We start from the raw sequence: 27,516 nt of genomic DNA on the forward strand, positions 1-27,516 counted from the left end.
CCCGCGGCGTGAGGGAGCGCACAGAGCCATGAGGCGGCCCCGGTTCCCGGCGGCCGCTCGCTCCCGCCGCCCTCTCCCGCGGGGTTCCCGGGCCGGGAGGAGGCGCATGGCCCCGCCGGGCCGCAGGAAGCGCTGCCGTCACCCGGCCCTGCCCCGCCGCGCTGCCGGCTGGAGGCTGGGCCGCGCCGGGCCGCAGCCGAGCCGCCCCGCTCCGCCTCGGTGTCTGCAGAAGGGATGCGGCGGCGAGCGCCATGAGCTGGCGGTCCGGCTCCCGCGCCGTGGTCCTCACCGCCTACCACCCCAGCAGCGGGGCCGGCGACGCCCCCGGCGGGTGAGTGGAGGCTCGGGCGGGCGGCGAGGAGGGCAGGAGGGCGCTGCCCGCGGCAGGTGCGCTCGGCGGGGGCGGCTCCGGCTGCCGCGCCGCGGAGGAGGAGCGCGGCCGGCTCAGCGCGAACCTGTTGCGCGGGAGAAGGTGTTTTCTCCGGCCCCGGGGATAAAGGGTTTCCCCGGGTCTGCGCTGTCCCGCAGCTCCCAAAGGGTTTTTCCTTTGTTGGTTAGTTGGTTTGGGTTTTTTGTCACCCGTTTCTGTAATAAGCTCCGCGCGTCGAGGAGACCCCAGGAGTTGTGCTGGTGTGTCGAGAGCCGAGTGCAAACAGCGGCCGCCGGCTGTTGTTAAGGCGTTTGTGTCCAAGAAAATCCCGTGGCCGCCCGGCTGCGTGGTCGGTGTTAAACCCGAGCTGTTCTGGCCGGAGCGGTTTAAGGCTCGGAGCGGGGAGCGTTTGGGGCTGTCCCGTGGCCTCGGCGCGCTGGACGTCAGTGGTTTTGGGATCTGGGTGTCCGTGGGACGCTGTGCGTAGATTTTCCTATCATCTACTTGTAGTTTACTACTTTGTGTCTTTGTAACTTGCCTTTTTTTTTTTTTAATTTAAAAAAATTAATGTGATAAACGGGACGAAGGTGTAGGCAATAATGAGACAAACTTTTAAAAGCATTTGTCATTGAAACTGATAACGGACAAGAAGCCGGTTTCACATACACGAGGGCTGAGGACCTACTAGGAGGTGACTCACAGCATGTGTGATATAGGCAGAAGTCACTGCTGGCTTTTCCATGGCAATGACCAGTCCTTCTGTGTAAAGGACTGACTTTTGTCCTTATGGCCCATTCAGTCTTGCCTCTTCTTTGCTGAAATTGTCAACAAAGGTCCCATTGATAAAGATGGGACTTTTAATAATGCTGAGAAGCCAGCTGAAACTGGGAAGGTATTGAAACTGGCATACTGTTTCCATGTGTGCATAGGAAGAGCATGTGTCATCAAAGAGATTCTAGTCTGATTAAAAGAAGGTAGCAGGCAGTACAGTGGGTCACCCTGGAGAAAAGATAAAATGCACTGTGACCTGTCACACCAAGAGTCCACAACAGGAGCAAGGAGTGAACTGAAAAATTCCTCCTACCCATTGTTAGAACCACAAAGTTCTCTTTTGGTTGAGGTACTTCCTTCTCCATGACTAATGTTATTTATCAGCCTCACTTGAAGTCCTGATGTCACCTTAGCTACACCTGTAGGGCGCTGCAGACCTGGCCATTTTCAATGGAATACAAAATAATGAATATTTTTTCAAAAAGTCACAGAATCCAAAAACTTCTCTGTTATTGTTTGTGGTGTTTCTTTGCTTCAGATAACTCCCATCAAACTCCCCATGGATGTGGAGAGATAAGTTAAAAAAATGCTTTCCCTGCTCCTTGGGATCACTTTTGAGTAAAGATCTGTGTATCTGTTATTATTGGTTCCCCTTTTTTTACATGTAGCTTTCTGGACACATGGCTCTAAGCAGCAGACTCTTGTCCCTAGAGGCCTGAGATACATGAGCACAGTCCCTCTCTGTGTGTTAGGAAACCTGTCTCCTGTGCTAATGCCACACCATTAGGAGCAGCAATCTCGTGAGATTCCAGCTCCTCTGCAGCTGCTTCTGCTGATGGCCTCCTGGGTAAGCTGGGACATTGCCAAACGAGTATAGCAATCCTTCACAAATTCTTCTGGTTTGGGATTAAGAGAAGGGGAAATGAATGGGAAAAGTGGTCTCATTTCTGTAATTATAGCAAACAAATGGGCATGTTTCAGCTGTGCAGAGCAGAGGATTCCCACAGTTAGTTTGCCCATGTTCCACCACAGCAGTAGTACAGCTTTCCAGCCCATGTGCATTTGCCACTTAGCTTATTAAACTAAAATCGTGGAATACCTCACTGCCTTTCTGCTGTGCCACTCTAAATTTGAACCTTAGGTCTGTTTCTCCTGTTTTTATTAACCAGAATCTGAACTCCATGCTCCTGGTTGACCCACTCCGTCCTGCTGTGCATCCCCAGCGTCTTCCCACTTCTGAAGCGAGGGAGATTGGGAGTATTTTCATGGGAACAGAGAAAGAGGGGAGTGGCCACTTCTGGTTCTCTTTTGGTCTTTTTAGAAACAAACAAACAAAACTTTCCTGAAATGTTGTAAGGTTTCTGTGGGATTTCTCTCCCATCCACTCCCTCCAGTTATTCTAACTACATTCTTTCTTTGTCAACATTCCCAAGATTTGCAGAGTTGCATGATACTAATAATGCCCAAACCCATATAATTCTGAAATATTTAATGGAAATAAGTTCTTCTATTAGGCTTTTCATAGTGTGCAAGTGGATCAGTTCTGCAGTCCAGATTTTGTATTTTGCTGTTAATGTGAAATTTAGCTTATTTTGCCTTTTAAAAAAATAACAAAATTAGAACAACTTTCAATATCTAGGTTAGCATCTCGCTACTAATTTGAAAATTCTATAAATTTTACCAGGGATCAGAATATTAGGAAGCCAATGTAATACGGTACCAGCTGAAATGAAGCAGCCCTTTTGGAAAGAATAATAGAGAAACTATGCTGAATTATTTTTTTCATAGGCATTTAAGACAGTGTGTGTTAGAAATTGCTTTATCTTTGTAGGGAAGCATGACACTGGTTCCTCTTGGAAAAAGCAGTATGTTGGCAGTGTTCCAGACAAAGTGACATCGTAGGAAAGAAAGAGCTATTCTTCCTACTCGTTTTTTTCCTTTGGGCATATGAGAACTCTTGCTTCATAAGACTTAAAATTTTACTGATTTAATAGATTGTTGAGCTACTTGTCTATTCTGGATTTTTTTGGCCCTTTAAAGGCACAATAAGTCTATGAAATACTTTTTTGTAAAGGCTTACCGTACCATTGGTTCAGTAGGCTAAAATCTACAACAGCCTCAGAGTGATTACTTCCAAGTTTGTCAGTTTAGGAATATTGTCTTAACAGTAATGATGCATAAAATAGGATCAGAAGTGCTGTCTTTGCCGTAGAGAAGTTTATTTTGCTGTAACATAGCAGTTAAAGGATTATCTTTATATGGTGTAGATATTGGTTGTGTGTGATTTCTGTGGTCTACCTAAATATTTATTAATATTTATTAAGTTTAAAAACTTTCTTGGAAAAATCAAAAGGCACGATACACAGTATCAAATTCAAGTTTAATAACAGCTCTCTTTTCCGTATTTCCTTAATTCACTTACTTTGAAGTTTTAACCTGTTAGATTCAGCAATGCCCTATTGGCTGTCATGCTACTTGCATTTTGGTTACATCTCCTTTTCTTCATGGTTTCCATGCACAAAGTTTTAAATAATTTCTGTCTTTTTATGGGTTTCTATTACATGGGCTGGGGAAACCAAGAGTGAATCAGACAGGTTTCAGTCCAAAACTGTTTCAGTGACTGAGTGTAAGCATGTCACCCTTGTACATGAAACATGCAAACCTGTAAGCATAGGTTTGCAGTGCCATTTAGGTTCCTCTGGCATTTTACCCCGTCTGCTATGGCAGAAGGCACCACAGGTCTGTGTCATATTTGCCAGCCACATGTAGTTGTTTTCGATAACATTCTCTTCATATGGCTGCGTGGGCTTATCCTCAGGAATCAAATGCCATCCAGAGAGTCTTCTACAGGACTGTTTCTGTCCTGAGGAGTGAGTGGATGTGTGTGTGTGTGTAAACATATGTACGTCAAAATGTTTTTTGAATGTGATTATAAGGCTGAGACCAAGCCTGGAGTATTCAGTGCATGAGGAGTAGATTTATAAAATCTACTTCTGCAATGTGCATGCAGAAGTAACTGAGCTGCACCAACACACCAGTGCATGAGGCAAATAAACTTCTGCTGCGTGCCAAGCCTCAATTGCAAAGTGAGTAATAGATAAAGGATTCTGAAGGTGTTGGCCACTGAAGGCAGAGTTGCTTTCTCTCCATGCCTCTCTCCTGTTTGGGATGCTGCTGTTCCGTGATGTCTCCTGTGCTGCACCAGCCTGTCATGTGAGAGCCTCCCTGTATCTGTTTCCAGTGAGTCACCCAGCTTGCTCACCAGCATGAGCGCTTCTGCTGCCGCTTCAGTGCACTGCATTAACTTTCACTGGAGGACCGGTTTCAGTTTGGGAGCTTTGCAAGCCAGTGCCTGTTTGACTTCCTATGTTTCCAAAGAGCTTGAAAATCTTCATATTGCTGATAATTTAAGAAAAAGTCCAATGTTTCACAGATCCTAGGACATGGCTGCTCTTCCTCAGAGGCTCTGCAGTTCTGTGCCTTCTCCCTTCTTTGCCTTTTTTAAATCTTGCCTTTGGTTTGCTGGTACTCACTTGCAAAATGAGAACAAGTTGAGTTTCCCTGAGATGGAACTAAACCCTGGGCCAGTTCTGGAAAAGAGTGTTGTAAGAGAGGAGATTGCTGCCGCCTCAGGTCTCCTCTCTTCAGTGGCACCTGCTATTCAGGGCCTGCAGCCCTTGAATTTCACTATCCTGCTTTTGTTTCTGAATCCACCTGATTCTGGGAGACACCAGCTGAAGCTTGGGTCTGTATAGCAGTGAAACCAGGCAGACTCAGTTGGGTTTTGTTGTAGTGAAGTGCCTCTTTTTGTGGGTTACTGTATAAGTCTGCATAAACAAAAGTATTAATTTTATATATCTTTGTAAATATGGGCTTTACAGACTTAGTAGTGGTAGCATGCATTCAATTTTGGGGACGAGCAAGGGACATAAAATATTTGATGTTTTCTACAGACAGCCGTGGTCTAAATACCTCATTTGCTGTTTGATCTCTTAGTGAGAAACTCAAATTACAGATGTCTTTTGAGCATGAAAAAATAACAGACTTCTGCTGTGAACTGCCCACAAGATAGGCTTTTTCGAACATTGACCATAATAGACATTACAGATCAATCATGCAAGTGGAGTTTATTCTTTCCTTACTGGAATAATCTGCCTGATTTTTTGTTCAAATGTTTACTCAGTTTAATCTCAAGTCTAATAGTTGGTATCTTAAGCCAACAAGAAATCTAGTAGTAAGCACAAAATCATGCTTTTTTCCAAGGTCATTTTCCGTCTCCTTTATTTCAGAGAAAAGTTTTCATTCCTTTCCCCTTCTTTTCCTACCAGTGACTCACTCTTGGAATTGAAAACCAGTGAAATTCAGTATAAAGGAGTAAAGTACTCTGAGGGATACATATAATGCTCAGTGTACAAGCAGCAAACTCACAAGCTGATTACTCACAACTGCCTTGAGTTGGTGGAGCATTTTACAATTTCATTTGCAATCTGCTTGTACAGAAGGGATTCCAGGTCCCTGCCCCTCTCATCACAGCAATTGTTGTTCCTAACCCCTGTAACCTTTTGTGATGCTAGTATCTGGATGGCCCTGACTGTACCTTCCATCTGTTGCTTTGCTTCTTAAAAGCAGAAGGAACTATCTGCAGGGCAGACATCTGTCCCATTACAGCTGACTTTACAAAACCATCGCAGTCTTTTTATCTGCTACAGGTTTTGCATAAGCACAGTCTTCATCTGAATGCATTAGAAAAACCTTTCCTGCCTTGGGTTTGCCTGCTAATTTGAACAGAGTTCGTTGTCCAGGGCTTACCAACATCTTCAGGTAGAGCTGACAGGCAACAAGGCACGAAGTTGCTTTATTTGGAATTGCTTTTGTGTCTTTTGTACTTCATGCATATTCTGCCATATAGTCCACTTCATGTGTAAGTATGGATAGTATGGCAGACCCTTAATGTGTTGCTTGGTTACTGATGTATTAATCCCAGTAACTGGATCTACTGACCACAAAATGTGGTATCCCAACATTTCCTGCTTCCTTGATTCTGGATTCCTGCTTCATGGGGTTCTCCATCTTCCAGTTTGCTCCTTATTTCTGCTTTGAATTTATCTTGCTCCTACCTTTGGTACTTGCTATGTCTTGCCAACCCATTAGAAAGCTGTCCTAGTGCCTGTTACCTATAGTCAGCTTTCCACTCAATTTTATCTTGGTGTGTGGAGCAAACAATTCTCTTTGAGCCTTTGTTTCTTCAGGCTGAAGGTCTTTTTTGTGACACTTTTCTTCATCATTTTAGCACCCATCTTTGCATTTGCCCTCCTGCTTTGCTTGTCCTCCCCCCAGCCCCCAGCAGGAATTATATGCAGTAGTACTTCAGTGTCAGTCTTGTGAGTGTCACCAATACAAGTAAAATCACTTCTTTGCTGCAGATTACCACTTTAGCCAGTTCTGTATACTGCAGTCATGTCATCTTGTTTTTCGAAGAATCTTGGTGAATTCAATTTCCATGTCATTTTTGAGTCCTAGATCTGCTGAAGCTCTTTCAGTGCAGTCCTCATTGTGCAGACATGGTAACTGTGTCTTGCACTGAGACATCCATTCAGCAGCTGTCAGGGTGATAAAACGTTATTTCAACAAGCCCAGTTCTACAGGTGACTTAGATTATTTTATGTTGTGGGTGTAGATTTGATTTAATGTCCTTCACTATCAGGGCAAACAATCTATTGAGTTCTATTTTGTGTTAGACAGACCCTTAGATACAAACAAGAGTAACTCTGCTCAATCAATAGAGCGACATACCATAAAAGAGGGAATCAGGGCCTGTATACAGCCTTTCTTTTTTATTTATATTATCTCATACAGAATATGAGATGTCATGGTTTTCTAACTATTAGGAATGGGAAACAAAGCCTTTTGTATATTTTTATTATGTGCCTTCTCTTTTTTTGCTTGAGTGTGTGCAAATATTGATGATACTGAGCATAATGCAATATAGTACTAGATCTGCTGTTATAAACATGCAGACTTTATGCAAAACTGGAATGGAACTGGTCAGCAAAGTGGCAGAAGAGCTGTGTAAATCTGAACTCCAGTGTTCTAAGAGTGACATAGTAGAATAGTTAATTGTTCTCTAAATTCTTTCTCTTTGACGAGCAGAATTGTTAAATTTGTTTTTGAATAAGACTAATGGTATTTTGAGTCTGCTGATATTGGCACTAGATAAACAATGTTATAAACTATTACTATTGGCAATATTTTACTCTTGTTTTGTAACTGGCACTAGTGAAGCAGGAGCTGAAAGCTGTAAGGCTTTGAAAGGTTACTCCTACATGTTTGGGTAACATTTGTAGTGCCGGCACCCATCTCTATTGTGGGTGCTTTTTTTCTTTGGAATTACTAAAAGTGCACCTTAGGTTTTTTTTGGTCTCTGAAAGGCTCCAGCTGAAGGGAGGCTGTAATTACAATAAGTGAGTGATACAGCGAGCTCCCCGCTGTGAGTGGTGTTGCAGATTTGGCTGTGCATGACTCACTGACTGTCATTCCAGACTCCTCAGTAAATCTGCTTTGCCAGGGGAAGAAAAATACCCTGCTCATAAGCTTTGAGTACTCGCAGTGTGCCAACAGGCTATTTTGTGAGGGCTGCTGGTTTTGCAGTGAACCTGCCTTAGAGTCATGGTTTCAAAATAATGATATTCAGGCAGAGAATTTAAATACTTAGAGCCAAATAAATAGGCAAAAAAAAAAAAAAAGGGAGGGGGTGTTGTTTTTTAGTATTTGGATGTGTAAAAAATAGACAGCTTTGATTAATTCCTTAAGTACAATTTTAGCCATCATTTTTCATGAGCAGCTTATGGGATGGGCACTTCTGCACTCCCAAAAAAGTTGAAGCTATGAACTTATTCCTTGGTTATTGTTTTGGGCTAGCTGTCTTGTATTACAGCAGAATAAAAGCATGCACAGATAGAGTATGTACCTGCATTTTCACATGAGGGTAGGCTGCTCATTATTCTCTCTTGTTCTGTGACTGTTCCCTGCCTTCCCTGATACAGCATCCCAGTCCTGTTAGACTAGAAATGATTTTTTGATAATTTCAGATATTTTATCTGTCATCTTTCTTCAACAGACTTCCTTCCTAGGGAGGCTTCTTAGGCCAAAGGATGACAATAAAAATATGTTAAAAATGTTTCCTTCATAGGGCCCCCAGTATGCTTGGGAAACTTAAAACCATTTGGGGTGAAGTATTTGCAATGAAGTATTTGAGTAGGAGCAAATCTGAATGTTTTTAGCATACTTAGAATAGTGGTTGAAGGTACAGCATACTCGAGAAAGCAACAAAGTAAGAATAGCGTTGTCTTCAACAAATAAATAAATAAAGACCTTGTCATGCACACTCACTGCCCAACTGCAGCAGAACAGTTAGCACTTTTGCTTGATTTAGCACCAATAAGAATTTCAATTTATCACTCCTCCAACTCCTTTTTCTTCCAGTCCAGCAGTCCCTAAACCACCCTGACAGGTTTTACTCTGGCTTTGGGAAGTCAGATATTTTGAATTCATATCCCTAATTGCAAAAAAGGAAAATAATTAGGATGAAGTGTGAGGATTGCTTGGTCAATGTTCAGCAGTATGTGTTTAGTAAGGTACATTGCCCAGTTTTTAGTGTTTTTACTCAGTTGATGGTTTTTAGCAGATTTTTATGTAGTTGTTAGAACTACATAATGTTGGGACTCAAGGGTACTGATGAAGTATCATCTGTCAGAAATTCTTTACCTTTAATATAGTACAACAGCAAGGTCCAGGAGTATACTGTATCTAGAGGTAACAGGGAGCTTTGCTCTGGATTAAGAAAATGCAAGGTTAAATTTTTAGCTGCACAAATAAAGCAAAAGTTCTTGTAGGCTTGAGGTAGCCCAAGAATTCATGTAGTAATTATGGTTATAGCTGTAGTTGAGTCTGTGATTCCAAGTACAAAGCAAGAGGCTTGGAACAAGAAGCTTTGGCTACTGAACAGAGAGGAAGCTCTGTCACTGCTGTCACACACACAGAGCTGTGTCTCAGAGGCCAGTCACAGCAGGACAGGACACCAGAGCTATGGTTACCACTTGCCAGTGGAAGATGCTTTCTGTTTCTGCAGTTGCTAAGAGGGTGAGAGGTCCTACAGATCTGTAGTGTAGCTTCTGGAGCCTCTCAACCTGCTTGTCCTTGCCACAGCCAGATAAGGAAATGCTGATAATGGTGTTATCATTATGGGAGTGGTCACCAGCATCATTATAACTCCATCCCGAGGGTGGGTTTTAATGTCCTGCTAAACTCATTTGGGTGGCTTGCCTGTGTTATCTTCTCCTGAGAAGCCTGCATTTCAGGTAGACTTGAGGAAGGTCTTCATGTTCGGTTGAAAAGAGATAGTATGTGACGAAACTTTTGCTTTCCTCTCAGAGTGTTTCCTAGGGTTTGTTCTGAACACTGCACTGTTTGATGTGCAGTGATGGTGGGTGCAAGTCATGGTCATTGTAGGTTGAGATAAATGGGTGCTGAAAAGCATTGTCATTATATGCCAAGAGTTCTAGTGCCATTACATTGCAAGGGTTCCATACTGCTAGAGTTTCATGCCTCCTTGATGTTTCTCATAGGCAGCTTCTCAAGGTACTGACTCTTCCTTGTCCTTGCAGCAGCCAAGTGACTCCAGTTCCCACCAATCCACTCTTTTATAACACTCTGCTGATTGGCTACAGCTGTGGCCTGTTAAAGTCAGGCCTGCTCCCAATCCTTAATAATTGGCTCCACTGCAACTCTTTAGGGGTAAGAGTGTATTCTATAACATCTTCATTTACCCATACTGTATCACCCCTACAGAAAAGATTGGGGAATGCCCCTGGAAGTAGAGTTTCTTTTCGTCTCTCACTTGTACCTTCCTAATATTTTTATTACCCTGACTGGCATTTCTGAGTTGGCTGAAGTAGGTTGAGCTGGATTAACAAAAAGGTAAACTAAAAGCAGTAATTTTTGCAAGTTGTTTCTGGACAGTTTAGTCCAAATCTAACTCAGCAAGTTACTTCATCAGTGATAATGTTGGCACAAGGGGAGTGAAGGAAATTCCCAGGAAAGGAGGGTTTGCCAGAATTCTCTGGCAGTAGCCTACATCTGTGCCAGCTTCATGTGCTCTCTGTGGGGCTGTGATTTGATAAGTTAACTCATTTTTGTGAGTCCTGGTAGTGGTTATGGCCACATCCTGTGAGATGCTTGTCTGAAATAATTTAGCTCCATTGGTTCAGTTTCGTTGAGAAGATACTTGATGTCTTAACTTTGTACTGGCAGGTTTTTAGTCAGTTCAGGTACAACTTGTCCTTAAACAACCACTCTAAAGCTGGTGCTAGATTCATCTCCAGCTCATTTAGTCCTGGCTCAGGCTGTTCAGTGTTCAGTCGTGCACGGCCTTTGCCTGCAAAAGGCAGGCTGTGATGTGAGAACAGATCCTTGGAGTCCAGGTGCATTGCACTGGAGGGAGCACCTGCTCTCCTGCTGCAGAGCTGCTGATAACCTGCCTTTCCCTCGCTGCCTGCACGTGTCACATGCAGCCTGCCTCACCAGAAAAAAAAAAAACAACAAAAGCCCAGCCTGGATTCGCACAGACTCTAATGAGGTAAATAAAAATGCAGTTTCTAAATTAGGGTTGGTCATCCACTGATAAGCTCTTAAAAGCTTGCTGATCTGTGCTTTGTTTAAACACACCTTTCTTTGCTCTGAACTTTGCACTAGAGAGATTGCTTTGGTTTCTTAGTGCCCAAAGTAGTGCATGAAAACTGTATTGGGAATGTCTCATTCCCAGGATAATCAGAATAGCTTGCATGATTACCTATAGGAAACACAACCTAACTTTCAACTTCAGCAATATTTTCTGGTTTAAGAGTAAAAAAGACTAAGATATTAAATATCCAGGACATTTTACAAATACAAATAATTGATAATACTATGTACTAATGAAAATATCCAGGCCTTCCCTTTTCTGAAAAGGGTATTTGCATGGTGATTGTTCTCCTTTGAGGTGAAAGCTAAGCAAGGGACTGTATTTGTTTAAAATCCTTACTGTGGATGGATTTACATCTTCCTTACAAGAACAAACTAACACAGAGTCTTTTTTTTTCTCCTAGTAAGTAGGAGCTGCTTATGAAAGTTTATGGGGAATGATGAGCTTCATGCTGTGAAAGCTGCTATTTGGTACTTTGGACTTGAAATTAGAAAACAGCTTATGAAGATGTATGGTATTAAAATTCATGTGATTTGTCACAGTGTTTAGGTTTTTTTGGTCTTACTTGAGTTTTTGAAGCGATCATTTCAGAAAGGTTTGTCATCCTCTATTAGGGAATATAAGGAAAACATTAACGTACATATTTTTGCTCATGTCTGTTTGCAGAACTATTTGATATGGATCTCAGTAAACACAGACCTCAATATGCTTGTTGAAAATTCTTTTTATTTCAAATATATGTGTCAACTTAATCTCTGGCATTCAGATCAGGCATAAATTGAGTTTTGGTTGTATGATTTTGCAGAAGTTAGCAGGTGAGAGTTAGCTAGGATGAAAAAATGCATCTGGAGCCAGACTGTTGTGGTCAGCACAGGGCTGTGCCAGTGAGAAGTGGGGCATGGGGCAGGATGGAACAAGATGAAGTGGGGTGACAAAGCACCCAACATAAACAACCTTAAATGACAGTTTTTTCAAACCTTTCAAACTGTGTACTGTAGTCTGAGCTTGTGTGTAAATGTTTGTAGGCGCCTGGAACCAGGTTCTTGGCTATCTTTTAGCCACAGCAGTGCTCCTTGCTTATGAGTGCTGGGTTTCCTCCTGGGAGACAGGTTACTGGGCTGTGCTGAGTGGTGGCACATCTCCCCTGCACTGTGCTCAGACTGTAGCCCAGCACCAGCATCACCCCATCAGACAGCTGTGTAGCTGTACTCATATGAATTTGAGCCTAGGCTGAGAAACCTTTCCTTGATCCTGCCTTGGTGTTCAGCCTTCTGATTTCATTTTTTCCCCCTGTGTGTGGGAGGGTGTGGGCACAGCCTCCGATTCTGGACAAGGTTGGTGCCTTTTGTATTGTGCTCTGTTATGTTAGTCTCCTGAGGTTTTTTCGAGCACCTATTTCTTTCTCACCCTCCAAGTTGTCACATAAATATAAAAATGTATAAAGTATAAAAAAATATAAAAAACATAAAAATGTAATTCAGTTTTGATCCAGAGGAGCTTCAATATTTAATAAGTATTTCTTCAGGTAGACTATCTTGCACGAATCACTAGGAAGAGATACTGTTCTTATTAAATGGAAGAATCAAGGTTACATCTGCTGTCCTGGTTTCAGCAGGGAGAGGGTTAATTTTCCTTTTAGTGGCTGGCACAGTGCTGTGTTTAGAATCAGTACAAGAATAATGTCAATAACACACTGATATTTCAGTTGTTGCTCAGTAGAGCTTACTGTAAGTCAAGGGCTTTTCAGTTTCCCGTGCTCTGCCAGCGAGCAGGTGAGTAAGAAGCTGGGAGAGGGCAAGGCCGGGACAGCTGACCTGAGCTGGACAAAGGGATATTCCACAGCACAGTGTCATGTTCAGTAAATAAACTGGGAGGAGCTGGCCAGGAGGGGCTGATCACTGCTCAGGCATGGGCTGGGCGTTGGTCAGTGGGGGGTGATCAGCTGTATTGTGCAGCACTTGTGTTTTCCATTGTATTTTTGCTCCATTATACCACCGCACTGTTGACATGAGAAAGTATTCTCTGTTTCTATTTCAGTTGACATTACCTTACTTTTGAAGGACTCTGGAATCGCTAAACATGTTTCATACTTATCCTTCTTTTTTTTTTTTTTTTTGTGCATTACTTTTTTTTTAATTGAAAGATGCATTTATGCCAGTATAGTCTTTGCATCCTTATGGAATGATTTTCTGTCTGGTGTTAAGAACTTTTAGTCACTTGCTTGTGATTTAAATTATAGCAAGATTCCTCTGAGGACTGATGAAATTGATCTGAGTCAAAATATTAGTATGAAGTTAGATTTTTTTACTTAAGGTGGAAAATTGAAACTTTTTGGGTAAACATATCTCGAAAGCATAAGATACTTTTGCAAGTAGAATGAATACTTTGCCCAGTAACTAGTAAGGGAATTGTAGTATTTTAAAGCTTTGATTTTTATTGTTAACTATTACTTTGATTGTGTGCCTTGTTGTTAGCTAGCCAGAGATGAACCTTTGTCCCATTTCAAGCTGCTGCTTTCACAAGAAACCATTGCTAGTACTTTAAACAAGGAAATGACTTAAAATAAGTCCCAACCTGCCTTGTCATCTTCAAGAAAAAGACTTTAATTTAGTGATATGTGAGCTGCCCTGTGGCTGACCTCACTAGCTCTGGAGGTGTAGAGCATGAGTTTCCCAGGTCTTTTTCCTGATCCCTTGGTACGATGTATCCATCACTGATAGCAGTCTGCCTGGGTCAAACAATAGCTTGGCAGTTTTACCTCAGGAAGTCCACCATCACCAAAAGCTTTTCTAGCTTTGTGAGTCCATGTGTCATCCAGTTGGCTTCCAGCTGGCTGCCATCAGAGAAGAATGTGAGAGTGGGACTACAGTGAGTTGTCATGGTATGTTCAGCTGTTCCACGCTGCTAACAGGAGATTCATATCTATTTAGTTTCTTAGGGAGGAAGCTTGTGACCCTAAGAGCAGAGGAGGATATTGCTTTGTGTTTTTCCATTACTGAGGATCCCTCGTGCCACAGGTTTTGCTTTCTCAGAGCATCTGCTTTGCATGTTTGTCACCAGCCTGCTGCTGCTGTTACGAGATCTTCATAACACTGAGGAAATTGTTAAAGAGATATGAGGAACATTGTTAAAGTTAAGGAGATATGAGGACCATGTCTTGCATGTTCCTTCAGCCAGGTACACCAGGGTCTGCTGGCCGCTGATTTCCTGGCTTGATAGTTTGGAAGAAGGGCAAGGTGCCTGGCATATCCAGTTATGGCAGGCTAGTGGACAGATGTGACCCCATATACTGTTGTTCCTTTAAAGGATGCCTTGCAATAGGATGTATTAGAATAATAATTACCTCTGGGATTAAATGGGATTAAGGAAAAACTAATTACAAGGTTCATCCCAAGATCTTTGAACAGTTCTGGGAACTCGAGTCTTCTACTATGTCAAGATTATTGAGCACTGATTTTTGGGAAGTAAATTACTCGAAAAATGACTGTGTTACTTTGCATGTCTGCTGGGGGATGAAAACCTAGCCATTGGCTGGAGGCACAGTGCTGAGGTGGTGCTGATGCTCTTTCCATGGATGTAGACCTCTCACTGTCTCTGAATAAAGAATTGTTCTCTGCTGTGGCCTCAGAGAGTTAACTTTTGTGCTGGGCTGGTGGCATGATTCAGTTGTGCGTCTAGTTGGCTCTGCTCAGTGTTACCACATGATCCTCTGCGAGTCCTGGTAGCAATTTCCCATTTAATCTCCTAGTAGAGAGACACCTTTGCCCTTCCCCGGGATTGGAGTGGATGTACAGCAGGCTGGCTGCCTTACTGCTTGTGCTGACTTGGAGGAGCCTGCCGGTAAGGATGGGGAGATCCCAGGGTCTGGCGTGTGGTTGGTTGGGGTGTGGATTTAGGCTGCTCAGAGAAGTGTTGGCCTTATGTGAGGTGACATGGCCTGGAGGTGTTGTGCTTGGGAGCACCCCTGGGGCACTCTGAGGTTGCACAGGAGTGAAGCTTGTGTGACAAAGGAGGAACTGGAACTAAAGCACTGCTTTGGCACTCTTGATGAAGAGGCAGCTTCATTACTTCATTATGTCATTGTTTAAAACAGTAGGGTACGTACTGGTAGTAAAGGTCATATTTATTCTGAGAGGGCATTGTACAAATAATTCTGATTTACTTCCCAGGAGGTGCCATGAGACAACAAAAAAGGGAAAATTTAGTCAGTTGCCTAGAGGGCACAGTCAATGAAAATATCCCAAAGTTCTTCACCGGACCTTCCTGACCTTCAAAGATGGAGAAGATTAGAGCGTGTCTGGTGCAAGCACTCAACAAGGGTGGAAGAAGCTGTACAGTACACACACAAGTTTTGCATTTAGGGAACTGAGAATTGAGAAAATAGTATAATTTAGGTATATGGGCGTTCGTTCTTCTTTGAAAGTCTCCTTCTCATCTTTATGTTAAAATGTGTTGTAAATTTCCTGTTACAGAATTTCTACACCGATTGCTATTGCTCTGTTGACTTTCATTGTATGTTTTAAACTACTTTCATGATGACAAGTGTGTGATTCCATTTCTGTGTCAGTCTGTCAACACTTCTATAGTTCTTTACAAATGACTTTGTCCAGGTGCTTTATTTTGGCAAAGGAATTATTCTTTATCCTGCAAGATAGAATTGGCTACTTATATGATCAAATATTTCTTGTATCCACATAAAATTTTAAGGCTGCAAGTGTGCATTTTCAGTGCAGGCAGTATTAAAAGGAGTTTACTTTAATACCTCTGGTAGGAAGGGACTCAGCTGTGTCACCCTGTCTGAGCTTGGAGGATGTATTTGTCCCTGAGCTGTGGCCCGGAGATGTTCAGTCCCCTCATCACCTCCCTTCGCTGTTGCTATGGACTGATTCCCTAATTTTTAGGGTGTATGGGTGCTCACTTCAGTGCTGGAAAGCCAGCAGGGTGCTGCCCAGGGCTGAGGACAGGACGGAGTGGTCAGGCAGTGCAGCTGGGAAGCAGGGAGTGAAGGACTCAGGGTCACCCTGCAGCTCCTGCTCTGGTTGGCCCCACACCTGGTTCCCTTTGCTGCCTGGAAATGTCTCTGCTCTGTGCACCAGGGTCAGGCCCATTCAGGCTGCCTTCCCTTCCTCCACCCACCCACTCCCTGCCCTTTCCCCAGATTACAGGCTTAGGTCACTGTCATAATACGCTATTTTCAATTTAATTGAAATGGAGTTTTCATATATGACTTAATATTGCAGGCAGCAAATGCTTTATTTCCCTGTGTATGTATTGTATCGTATAAGAACATATGGGATTCATTTGTAGATGTGTCTCATAATAGGAAGTGCAGCTATCTAGCATGAGGAGCTTGGTCCTGTAACTAAAAATCATGGATAGCAATACTCATGAGTGCTTTAACATTGCCCTTGTTTTTCTGTACACAGTGGCAAAAGAAAATATGAATTTGTGTTTATAGAAGCATCTAAGCATCTGCATATGGACTGTGCCTTACTTCAGGTTTAATGTGCTAGATGTGAAGTATTGTATTTCATTTTCCTTGATTATTACTGAGATCTGTAATTGTAGCTACTTAGTATTACAAATAGGTGCTATTTTTGCCCTCTTTATGCAAAGGAATATGTCTGAAGTTAAAGGTGGGGATAGAACCTCTAGATTCATGGGGAATGTAATTTTTACTTGCATTTTTTGCTGGCAGTTAGCCCTCCACTGAAGTATTTTGTTTGGGAATGCACAGTAAGAGTTATGGCTGATATTAATGATGCAATGATGTTGAAAAGCCAGATTCATGGTGTCTCACACAATGGATCAATTTCTTTCAAAATAGACTGATATCTCTTTAGAACAGTCATCATGGAAAATGTTATCAGCTGAAAAACCACGTAGGGCACCACATGTTAACTTAGAAACCAATATCTTCATGTTTTTAAGATGCTGGTAAATAAAGGGATGTTGGTTAGGGAGGAAAACAAAGAATTTTCCTAAATAATTTGTATTAAGAGACATCAACTAGATAATTTGCAAAACTAAACATGGACTTTTTTTTTATTACTACCTGTATTTAATATCGAAATACCAGAATTCTTGCAGATTCCATCTGCATCCTCTTTGATGAGTGTAATTTAAAGTAAAGTTGGTAAAAGCTCTTTTGGTTTGTTTGGGGTTTTTTTTCCCTTTTTTTGTCATTTTACTAGCAGCACTTTTTCTTTTCAGCTGCAGAGCAAGTAGCGACTGTCACATTTCTCTTTCTGACCAGACTTATACAATCCCTCTTGCTGCCTTAAAATATGACAGCAGTCTTTCCTAACTGTGTTAAGTTTTGATGCACTTTCTACCTAGGTACCCACCTGGAATGGAGGCTGCTTACACTAAAAAAAAAATCACATTTAAGAGTAAAGATTAAAAAAATGGAATGCTGGTAGTGGAAATGAGAAACAAGGACTACATGTGTGAAACTGTGATCAAATAATAATTACATACACATGAGATGGGTTTTTTAGGGTTTGTTTTTTTATTTTGAATGGTTGTTTCAGTTAAATGATCAATATTTAATTTGGATGTTTTGTGTATTTTTCTCTTAATTTCCAGTGTTCGTTTCATGTCTGTTTTCCCTCTGTTATTTGGTTTCTATTATGTTCTCTTTCCCTCCTTGCCCCTCTCCTGGAACAAAACCAAAGTTCTTTCAGATCCTTTTCGTTGAAGTTTTGGTTTTGTATTCAAGCCCTGGAGCTCACAGCTTGTGGGCAGGTATAACAGCAGTGAGCCCTGTGGTAGGCTGCCTTCCACATTTGCCCACAAACACATCTGTGTATCCAGACTGGTAGCTCTGCATCTGTATTTGTAATTTGTAGGTGAAGGGACATAGCTATGCATACAAGTACCAGCAAAGCTTTGCAGGGGCCTTGGTTGAAAAAAAATACACATTTTTATGTCTTTCTGCTGATGTTGAGAAAACAGATGTAGCAACAGAGGGTGACAGAGAGAAAAAAAATCTGTGATTCCGAGCTGCTTCCTGCTTGCTTGGCTACCTACTGCCATTTAAGAACTACCCAAGAAAAATTAGGAGGAAAGGAGTATATTAATGTAATTTTGGTTTGTTTAATGAGTTCCTTGCTTGTTCATAGGATGAGAAGCCTTTAGAAGTGCTCATTAGCACAGGTAACAGAGCACAGGTTGGCATGGGTCTGCAGTACCCTTCTGCAGACAGTTCAGCTGTTGCAAATCTGGAACAGGTATTTCCCAGGAATATTTGCTTAGAAGAAGGAATTTGATAGGGAAGGAGACGTTGCAGAGACTCACAGCTTTAGCCATTGCCCTGAAAGATAAAAAGTCAAAATTGCCACTGGATGCACTTTTCAGCCTCTTTTCTTTTGCTGAGGTGGGAATGGGCTTCTCCACTGCCCTCTTTGTGCAGTGGGTCTGTGGGGAGGGTGTGGAGGAAACAGCTGGATCAGGGCACATCTGCATTGCCCTTTGCTCCTGCTGTGGCACACCCTACCTGCCTGCTATTAAAGGAATTTCTCAGAGCAGGTTTGCCTCATGTGCAGAGGCGTGTGCAGCATTGTGTGTTAGCTCCTCTGGCAGTAGGTGAAATCCCAGCCACCACTTTTGAAGCTGTTGGCAAATGCCACTTTCCATATGCTGAGCCTGAACTAAACCCAGATGGTCCATTCCTTGCAGCATCCTTGAGGCCTCCCTCTCTCCTACCCCTTTGCTGTTAAGCATCTCTTATTTTTTGCGTCTGAACAGACCTGTATCCCTCAGAATCCTTGAGTGCTGCCCCACCTTGCTCATGCTGCTCTCCTCAGCCCTTGCTGCATCCTCCTCTCCCTCCCTTGTCCAGCTTCTCTGAGACCAGTTTTATCTGCTTTGTCTTACTAGGTCTTTGTTGGTGATTTGTTTGGACAATGAAAGAGGTTTCCTTACAAAACCTCTTTAGATTCCTTCATGAATTTCCTTCTTTGGGATTGCTCATAAAAATTCATTTACAATTTATTCTGAATGTAAGGATTATATTGTAATAAATTGCTTGTGAATGCGTGCCAATTCCCTTCAAGCATAAACAAAATTACTGAGTGGTGCTGTAAGCCTTATATTGGCAAGTAACAGGGTTATAGGCCTAACTAAGAGGTCCTTTAAAATGGTAAGAGCTAATGATTTTAGAGAACTAATTGCTTTTAAGGGCACAAAAGTAACTCCAGTATAATTTCATGGCTGTAATGGTACTTTACTAAATGGTCTTCGTATTTGCCAGGATATCTTAAATTGGGCTTTGTTGCCATGCTTATTTTTTCCAGCGTGAAAAGAAAAATAAATTATTTAAATCTTTCCTCTCTGCCTCTCAATAATGGAATTACAAATACTGTATCTGTTTCACTTCCTAGTTTATTCTCTTTGATATTGGTGGAGCTTGAAGTGGTCTCACACAGGCTTTATTCTCTTCTTTGGGGTAAGATTAGTTCCAGTGGTTTTCTTGGAAGATTACAGAAAAAAGTGTAGTTTTAAAATGTGTATTTTACGCTTGAGTATTTTCCCAATAAGCAGCATGAGGGTGGTTACAGGGAACGTATTTTGCCCACATTTTTGTCATTGATATAGATTGTAGAGAATTAAAAGAATCAAAATTACAAATGAAAACAGCTGTGCCCATATGAAGCCAGGTGATATAGAAGGCATTTGGAAGGAATGAGAAAGGTAGGTCAGTTGACCATGGGACAGAGCCAAACATGTGACAAAGGAGATTCATATGAGGCCCTTCTTGTTCTTATTTTCCTAGCTGTAGGCAGTTTTTCTTTTATTTAAACTATAGGTTTAAACACAATAAGGGTTGACTATAAGGGAAATATAATGAGCGTTTGTTGAGTTTGGAAATTGACTTCTGTTTTCATTCAGTGGGACTTGGGACAGGGTGAGCTGTCCCAGCTTTTCCAAAGGTGTGTGTGACTTGAAAACCAGATCCTATTGTGGTGCCACTTTTGTGATTTTACCTAAACAGGTTACCCACATTCCATTGTCCCCTTGTTTTCCCTTCTGGATTTTGCTCTCCGGGAATAGCTGATTTTCTGAAATACATGATTTGGAGCAGAAATGGATAAGTATGTGCAAAAAATAAGAATGTGAATCCTAAGCCTCTAAGAGTTTTCATTCAAATGAGAATTAAGAGGGTCAGAATGTCAGGACCTGAGACAATTCAGTTGACTTCATTTTGTACAGAAGTAAAGCCAAAACCAATTTCTCCTCTTCTCAGTTTAGCTAGATTATGATAATTTCATTGTAAGTCTGATAATACATTATGTCATAATGTTTTGGGGTTTTAAATAATCTCCAAATCTGAGTCCTTGAGAATCACCTTTTTCTAAAAGAAACAAGCAGACTTCTGCATATTATGGTTGTAGAATAAAGATAAAAGCATGCATTGAGTTGAACAGCTTGGATGCTGGAATGCAGCAGTACCCCCAAAACCAAGGAAACACAGCTGATGCAGTCATTTTGTGGGGAGAGGCTTTATGGCTGTACTTGTCTGTCCTGAATTCTTTCTCGCTTTGTGTAGAGTGGAACAAGGTCATGTTTTCCCTGAAACAGCCTGAGATGGCTTAGTGAATAACTCCTTTGGCAACTGTCCAGATGTGTGGCTGTTATAGTTCTAGCACCTCTTTTCATTCACATCTTACTTGGGGTGCCAGTGATCTGTAACAGAACCACAGAATCACAGGATGTGCTGAGTTGGAAGGGTCCCACAAGGATCATTGAGTCCAACTCCTGGCCCTGCACAGAACATCCCCAAGAGTCACACCATATGCCTGAGAGCATTGTCCAGACATTTCTTGAACTCTGTCAGGCTGGTGCTGTGATCACTTCCCAGGGGAGCCTGTTCCAGTGCCCAAACACCCTCTCCGCCCTGGGTGAAAAACCTTTTCCTGATATGCAAACTAAATCCCCCTGACACAACTTCAGGCCATTTCCTCAGGTCGTGTCACTGGTCACCCCAAAAAAGAGATCAGTGTCTGCTCTTGTTCTTCCCCCCACAAGGAAGTTCTAACTGGAATGAGGTCTCCCTTCAGTCTCCTCCAGGATGAGCAGACCAAGTGACCTGAGCAGCTCCTCATGCAGCTTCCCCTCAAGCCCCCTCACCATCTTTGTTGCCCTCCTTTGGACGCCCTCTAATAATTTAATATCATCCTTATATTCTGACTGTGAATATATTCTGATTGTGGCTGAAAATGCATACAATATTCAAGGTGAGTTTATTATTCATTTTAAATAGAGTATGTAAATTTATTAGCTTACCGTAATTATAATTTATGTCATCGGAAGTGGAAAACAGAGCCCCAATGTAGGAACATGAGGTCCTGTCAAAGGAAATGTCTTGAAATATTTTAATCTTCTTAGAAGTGCTGCATATAGTTCAGGCAGATTAAGTTTTGGCATTGTACCTGGAATCTGCCATTTCTGGTGCAGTGGATTAGAATGTTAAGTGTAATAGCCTGTGCCATTGCCACAGTTTCTTTCCTATTTTCTTCAGCAAGCGGGTGGGATTAGGAAAGTAGTAAGGTTATGTGCATGAAGGTAAAAAAAAATCTTATATAAATAGTAATGAGGATGTGGCTGGAAGCAATATGGTATGTATGTATACATATATATATATATATATATATATATATATATATATATATATATATATATTTAAACTTAGAGTCTGGCAACCCTAACTTTGGCCTGCTTTGTATTTATTATTCATGGAGAGGTTTAAAATGCCAGTTGGTGGGGTTTTCTGGATTTTTGGTTTTGTTTGGTTTTGGTTTTCTTTGTTGGATTTTTTTTGTTGTTGTTGTTGCTAATCTCCAGAGCAGTTTTGAGCAGGTATTAACAGCAGCTGATGGTATTACAAAAAATCCTGAGAGACCTGATTCTCTTTGCTCAGCCTTTTTTTATGTTAATTTAGAAACTGAGTGCTGTTTTATACCTTCTCTGCAATCACTTTGTACTCTTTGGAAAAACAGAGCTTTGCCTCAGTTCCTACTTCTCTGGCTTTTCTTTGGAGCTTAAGGGGGATTTTGGGCAAGTTTGATTGCATTTGACATTCAAAATGTTCCATAAGGTTACAGAGTAGCCAAAATGAAATTATTTAATGTGGGAGAGAAGGAATGCTATGTATCGCTTCATGAAAAATACTGTTAAATTATGTTGCTTCCTTACTGTTATTTCTCCATGCTCTGTATGATTCTCTTGAAAAGAATGAATTGCAGTAGAGTTTGCAGTCAGTCATGGAAAGAGCATATGTCACAAAAGGTAGAAAAGAAAGGATGCAGCTGTTCCAATACGTGACAAGATTTAGGAGGTAGAATGAAAAGCAGCCATACAAGCCCACACTGAGGTTTCTCTAATGCTTGTAAAAGCCGTGAAGCACTTTAAGGGTGGTAAGAAGTATTTTTACATTGTTCTGGACACCAAGAGTCCAGACTTGGTCTTGCTCAAGGTTTACCTGTTTTTTATGAAAGGTTATGATACCAGCTTTTGTTTGCAACGGGAGGTTTTAACGATCAATTAAATTTTAAAACTCCTTTTTTAATATATCAATTCTTGTAAAAAGATGACATTTTCATTTTCAGAAAACAATTTATTTTAATTTAGATAGTGTCACTACTCTCTGGCTTTATGTAAAATTCAGTTGTTGTAGGACAACCTGCTTTGGTAGCCGCACCAGTTCCAATTTGATTTGTTTTTTTAACAGAAGAAGGCTTTGAAAAATGTTAAAAACTCCACTGCAAAATGGTAGATATTGTGTGAAGGGGTGGTGTGTCAGAAGTGTCTGAAACATTGGGTTGAAACCACTAGGATAAGTGATTTGGTAACAAAAACACTCTGCAGCTTTTCCTAGAAATCATGAAAAATCAGGATGCCCTTCTGGTAGGTGCCATGGCTGTAGGAAAGTCTGGCAATCACTTCCCAGGTCAGCGATCCAGCCAAGAATGGGGGAGCTGCAGCCACAGGTAGCCATTGGATTAGAGCTTTCTTGATTAATTCAGTTAAGAAGTTTTTGCATCTTGTGGTGCTGCTTGGGTTCTTGAAAGGAGGGGAGGGATGGGGAGAGCTTTGGGTTTAGGAGCTTGACTTATTCCCACACTTCTTGTAGCTCAGCATTCAGAATGAGAAGTGAGACAGGAGAGCACACAGTTTTCCTCTCCTTGTCTGCTTAGTTGTTTAGATTAGACAGGACTTAAGAAGTCCTGTATTTATGTTTAAGGGCACAGCGTCTCATGGGTGTGATTGCTCAGTAAATAGTTTTCAGAATGAACCAGTACTAGTACTCAAAGGCATTTTTTTGGTTGTTTCAATTTAGCTAGCCTTTGTGCTATCCAAACTTAAAATTACTTACACAGATTACTGTACTTTGTAACTCCTATGTCAACAAGATTATTGTTCTTTGAGAGTGCTGTTTTATTTATAGCCACAGTGCTGGAGTCGATCACAAACCCACAAAAGCAATGCTTCCTTTTATCTGTCTTGCAGTATGCCATGGGGTCAGATCTCAGTCTTTAACACTCAGTGGTCCAGTGGTGAAAGGCTCCAGAGATCTGAGAATTCTGCTTGTTTCTGTCCCTGTTTACACCATGAGTTTGAGCAGCTGGCTTCACCTCTCTTTGTGCCTTTTTATCAGGTTAACACATGTGTGTGTTGGTGTGATGTCCAGAAACAGTGAGCCTCATTATCAGCTCAATTTGTGGCTGCAGTAATACTGCTAAATAGCTTTTTTGACTCTCTTTGTATGGACATTTCAGAAGTTGCTGCAGTAATGTAGCTGTACTCAGATATGTTTTTGTTGTTTTGTGTACCTCTTAAGTAAAGTGGTAGTTTGTTGCAGTGCCAGAAAATGTGTGTGAAGGGCAGCAGTGCTCAAGATATTGCCTGTACAAGAATTCCAACCGCAATGGTTAATGGCTAGGATTTAAAGACACTTTTAAGGCCAAACATTGTATTTTCAGTGTACAGTTTAAGGATATGTAATAGTTCAGTTTGACAAATAATTACTTGATGTTGTGGTTTATGACCAGCCAGCAATCAAGCACCACTCAGTCACTCCCTGACCAACAGGACTGGGGAGAGAATTGGAAGCATAAAAGCTAGAAAACTCATGGGTTTGAGAGAGACACAGTTTAATGGGGAAAGCAAAAGCCATGCGCACAAGCAAATAAAAACAAGGCATTAATTCCCTTCTTCCTATGGGCAGGTGTTCAGCCACCTGCAGGAGGGCAGGGCCCCATCATCTGCAATGGTTACTTGGGGAGACAAACTCCAAACTATCTTGAAAGGTTATATTCAGATGCAAAATTAGTGGTTACCACTACAAAAATGATGAAGATTATATTTTTTCTTGTTACTCACTCTTTTAGAACACAACATAGTCCTTCAAGTAGAAAAATGGGATTGAGGACGAAATTAGCTTTCTGCAAAGTGAATTTATCTGAAATGCCAGTGGAAGTGCACCTTAAAAACTTAGATTCATCTCTAGCTGTTGTAGTTTACACATGACAAATGTCAATTATGAACTGCTAAAAAGGCAGTGGAACAGACGGGAAATACAGTTTTCACAGGGAAGAAGATAAGGAATAAAGACAGCTGCACTGTTATAAAATGATTATTGAGGAAATCAAAATCTGGGTGACAGAACTGGAAAAAAAAGCACAATTTTATCATGGCATAAATCAATGATCAATGTAAAGAGTCATATTTTCTTAAAGGCCGAGAAAGGACACAGTTGGTTACAGAAGGAAAGGCTGTAAAGAAAACATATGGAAATAAATCCCCATAGACTGATGTCTGCAGAGCAGGTATTTGTTTCTTGCAGCCCTGATGGTGAGGGGGATATCTCCTCTTAGCTCACCCACCCCTGTCAAGTGCTGTGGTATATTTATAGAGTAAGTATTGCTTAGTATTGCTGTGTCACTGCAGCATCATCTCATATGTGTCAGAAGTAATTTACATAGTGTGGTATGTAAATTACTCATGGTTATTAGAGTGTTCTTTTGCGCTGCTTGCATCTCCCCAATTTGGGGTTGTTGGGGATCTTTGAATGCTTCCAAGGTCTTCTTCACATCTGAACTTTTCATCTTTGTCTTTGGAGCATGCCCGGCTATGATGTTCCTTGGTCTGTCTGGTCTTAACCAGCCTAAATTCTTTGTTTTGTGGCAAATTGGCTTTGCCCTTGCCAATTGTTCATTAGTACTATACTTACCTATCTCTAAAGCTATCCATCTGGTGAGTTTTTTCTTATTTTCTTGTCTATTCAGCATTAAGAAACTAGTTAACCTAGCCATTACATTGTATAGTAAGTTACTTATATCAGGTTATATAGGTATTAGGTTGTATATATATATATAAAGAGTCATGATTTTGGTTATATTGATATCAGGTTATAAAGATATATTAGGTTATACTGATATCTTATAACTCAAACTATATAAGCACTTTGATCTAAGTTATATAAGCATCAATTTGTGCACAGGTCTTCTCCTTTAAGTGCTTGCCACAACATGAAGCACATCAGTACTTAGTAAAGTAACCCAAATCTGTTTTTTTCCCTTGTAAATGTAGTGACTGGTGTTCGTTACAAGAATTGTTTTTAATGGCTTCCTTCTGGAGGACCTGCAGTGCTTCGTCTTGCATCCTTGATGTTTCCAATAAAAAAAGTATCTCTGGTGGCTGGGAAAAGAATATTAAATCTGGTAAAAGACTTCAATAACTATATTGAAGAATGAGTTTTATGCCTGAGGGCTCTATTTTGTACTGAGATAAACAGGCAAAAATCTCATCGGCTGCAAAGGTCAATGTCTGAGTATCAGAGGTCAGAACTGACTGTGCCGTCTGGAAATAAGAGTATTGCACTGCTCCCTGTAAAGCTGTTTGAAGAGTAAACTATTTTACAAGTAAGTGGAAATAGATGTTAATAAGGTTTTAATGGAGTTTGAGTGTGTTGTTAGTTACGACCTTAATAAAAATACGAGTTTTCTGGGGGTGATGAAACTGCTGGTGAGTAAGCTTGCTATTTAGTAATCTGAAATGCTTAAAAATTGCTTCAAGTGACTGTGTGCATTAACAGTACCTTACATTTTCTAGAGGGAGAAAAGGAGATCTCCTTTAAGGTCCTTGTGAAAAGCAGCTGCTTTTTTCAAATTTTAAGTACATAAACTGGACACCTGAAAACAACAATGTACTGGAGAAGTAGCCTATTTTCTCCCACTGCAGTAAAAGCTTTTTTTTTTCATGAGCCATATTTGTTTCCTACTGATGGTTTTTTGGAAATCACTTTTCTACAAAATTTCAAAGTTTGTACCATGGGGCGTTTGAAATACTTCTAAAATAATTTTTTATAAGCCTGTACATGTGACATTAATTATATTTTAAAAGATCTCTCAGATTCTTATATTATTACTAAGACTGATTACTTTTTCCCTTCTCTGTGTTCTTCTTGTCCTTAACTTTTCCACCTCTGCATTGCTCTTGTGCAATATACAACAAATGCTTGCTGAGGATAAGTTTGGAGAAGGATTGAATTTTATGGAAGGTCACAGCAGAAAACCCATATTCTTCCTCTTGTCAACAGATGTCTAAAAATAAAAATATTAATTGGCAGCCTATTTTCCCATATGCTGTGAAATTTTAAAATTATTTTTCTCATCTACACCAAGGTAGATCAAGTATGAAGACTGTCCTCATTATCTTCAAAAGGTTCTGTTCGTACCTTTTTGTACCCCTGGGGAGATTCATAGGAGAGACAGAGATGAAGATGCCTGGAGCCATGGCTGTGTAGATTATGCACCAAATACTGCTTCACCAATATCTTTTCTCTGGGGCAGTACGCAAGGCAAGAAACCTTGAACCAAGTGAAGTGAAAAAAGGATCTGATCCAGCTCTGTCCGCTGGAGCTTTAGCAGTTGTTCACTCTGAACCTGAGCCTCTGTCTGTCCCAGCCCACAGACATGTACTTGTGTCTATGAGCAAGTGCAGATGTCTTTGAAAAGGTTTGCAGTCTGGATAGATACTGGGGATAGGGAGTTGGTTGAGTCTGATGAGGGAAGACAAGGAATCGGTGAGTGGAGTGGGAGTGGTGTGGCACTTGGCTCGTGAGGAACTCAAGCTTTGCTGGAGCTGGGGTTGAGGCTGGCAGCTGAGAATGAGCCTAAAGCAACACAGATATTGAAGGAGAGATTCCAAGTTCACAGCAGAGTGGTGAGGTTTTTGTATGAATATTTCTCATCAGGATCCCCTGGTCATTGATGTTAAGCCTCAGAGGGCTTTCACAAGAAGGCAGTACTTCCTGCTCAAAATTAGGAGTTGCTGTATTGGTTTGTTGATGAGGGGTGGAAAGGTCAGGCCAGGAGGAGCCTTGCTAGAAAAGCTGCTTACATTTGGTGGAGCAGAGGAGCCCTGTGACCAGAGCCTGAAGGGCAGGATGGTGTCTCTGAGAGTTAATGGAGTGTTTGTGATGTACAGCAAATGTTCATAGAACCCTGAAAATGGCCTTGAGTGCTCTGTGCTGAGTGTCAGCTCTGCATTTCAGGACACAGGCGTCTTTGTTAGAGACAGAGCTTAGTCTGGAGAAGGTGACAAGCCTGGCTTTTATAGAAGGACTGGAGTA

The 27,516-nt window shown here is 41.3% G+C and overlaps 1 protein-coding gene across 1 annotated transcript in view; it reads left to right on the forward strand.

The window, feature by feature from the left end:
- Nucleotides 1–201: 201 nt before the first annotated feature.
- ARHGAP18 (Rho GTPase activating protein 18) overlaps nucleotides 202–27,516 on the forward strand; it is a 68,546-nt gene continuing 41,231 nt past the window's right edge. The window contains exon 1 of the mRNA XM_058801323.1: nucleotides 202–331. Within this exon, the coding sequence (XP_058657306.1) occupies nucleotides 252–331 (80 nt within the window). The 5' untranslated portion in view covers nucleotides 202–251. The remainder of the gene's footprint in view (nucleotides 332–27,516) is intronic.

Source organism: Ammospiza caudacuta, chromosome 3, assembly GCF_027887145.1.
Source record: "Ammospiza caudacuta isolate bAmmCau1 chromosome 3, bAmmCau1.pri, whole genome shotgun sequence".
In the NCBI taxonomy this organism is placed as follows: Eukaryota; Metazoa; Chordata; class Aves; order Passeriformes; family Passerellidae; genus Ammospiza; species Ammospiza caudacuta.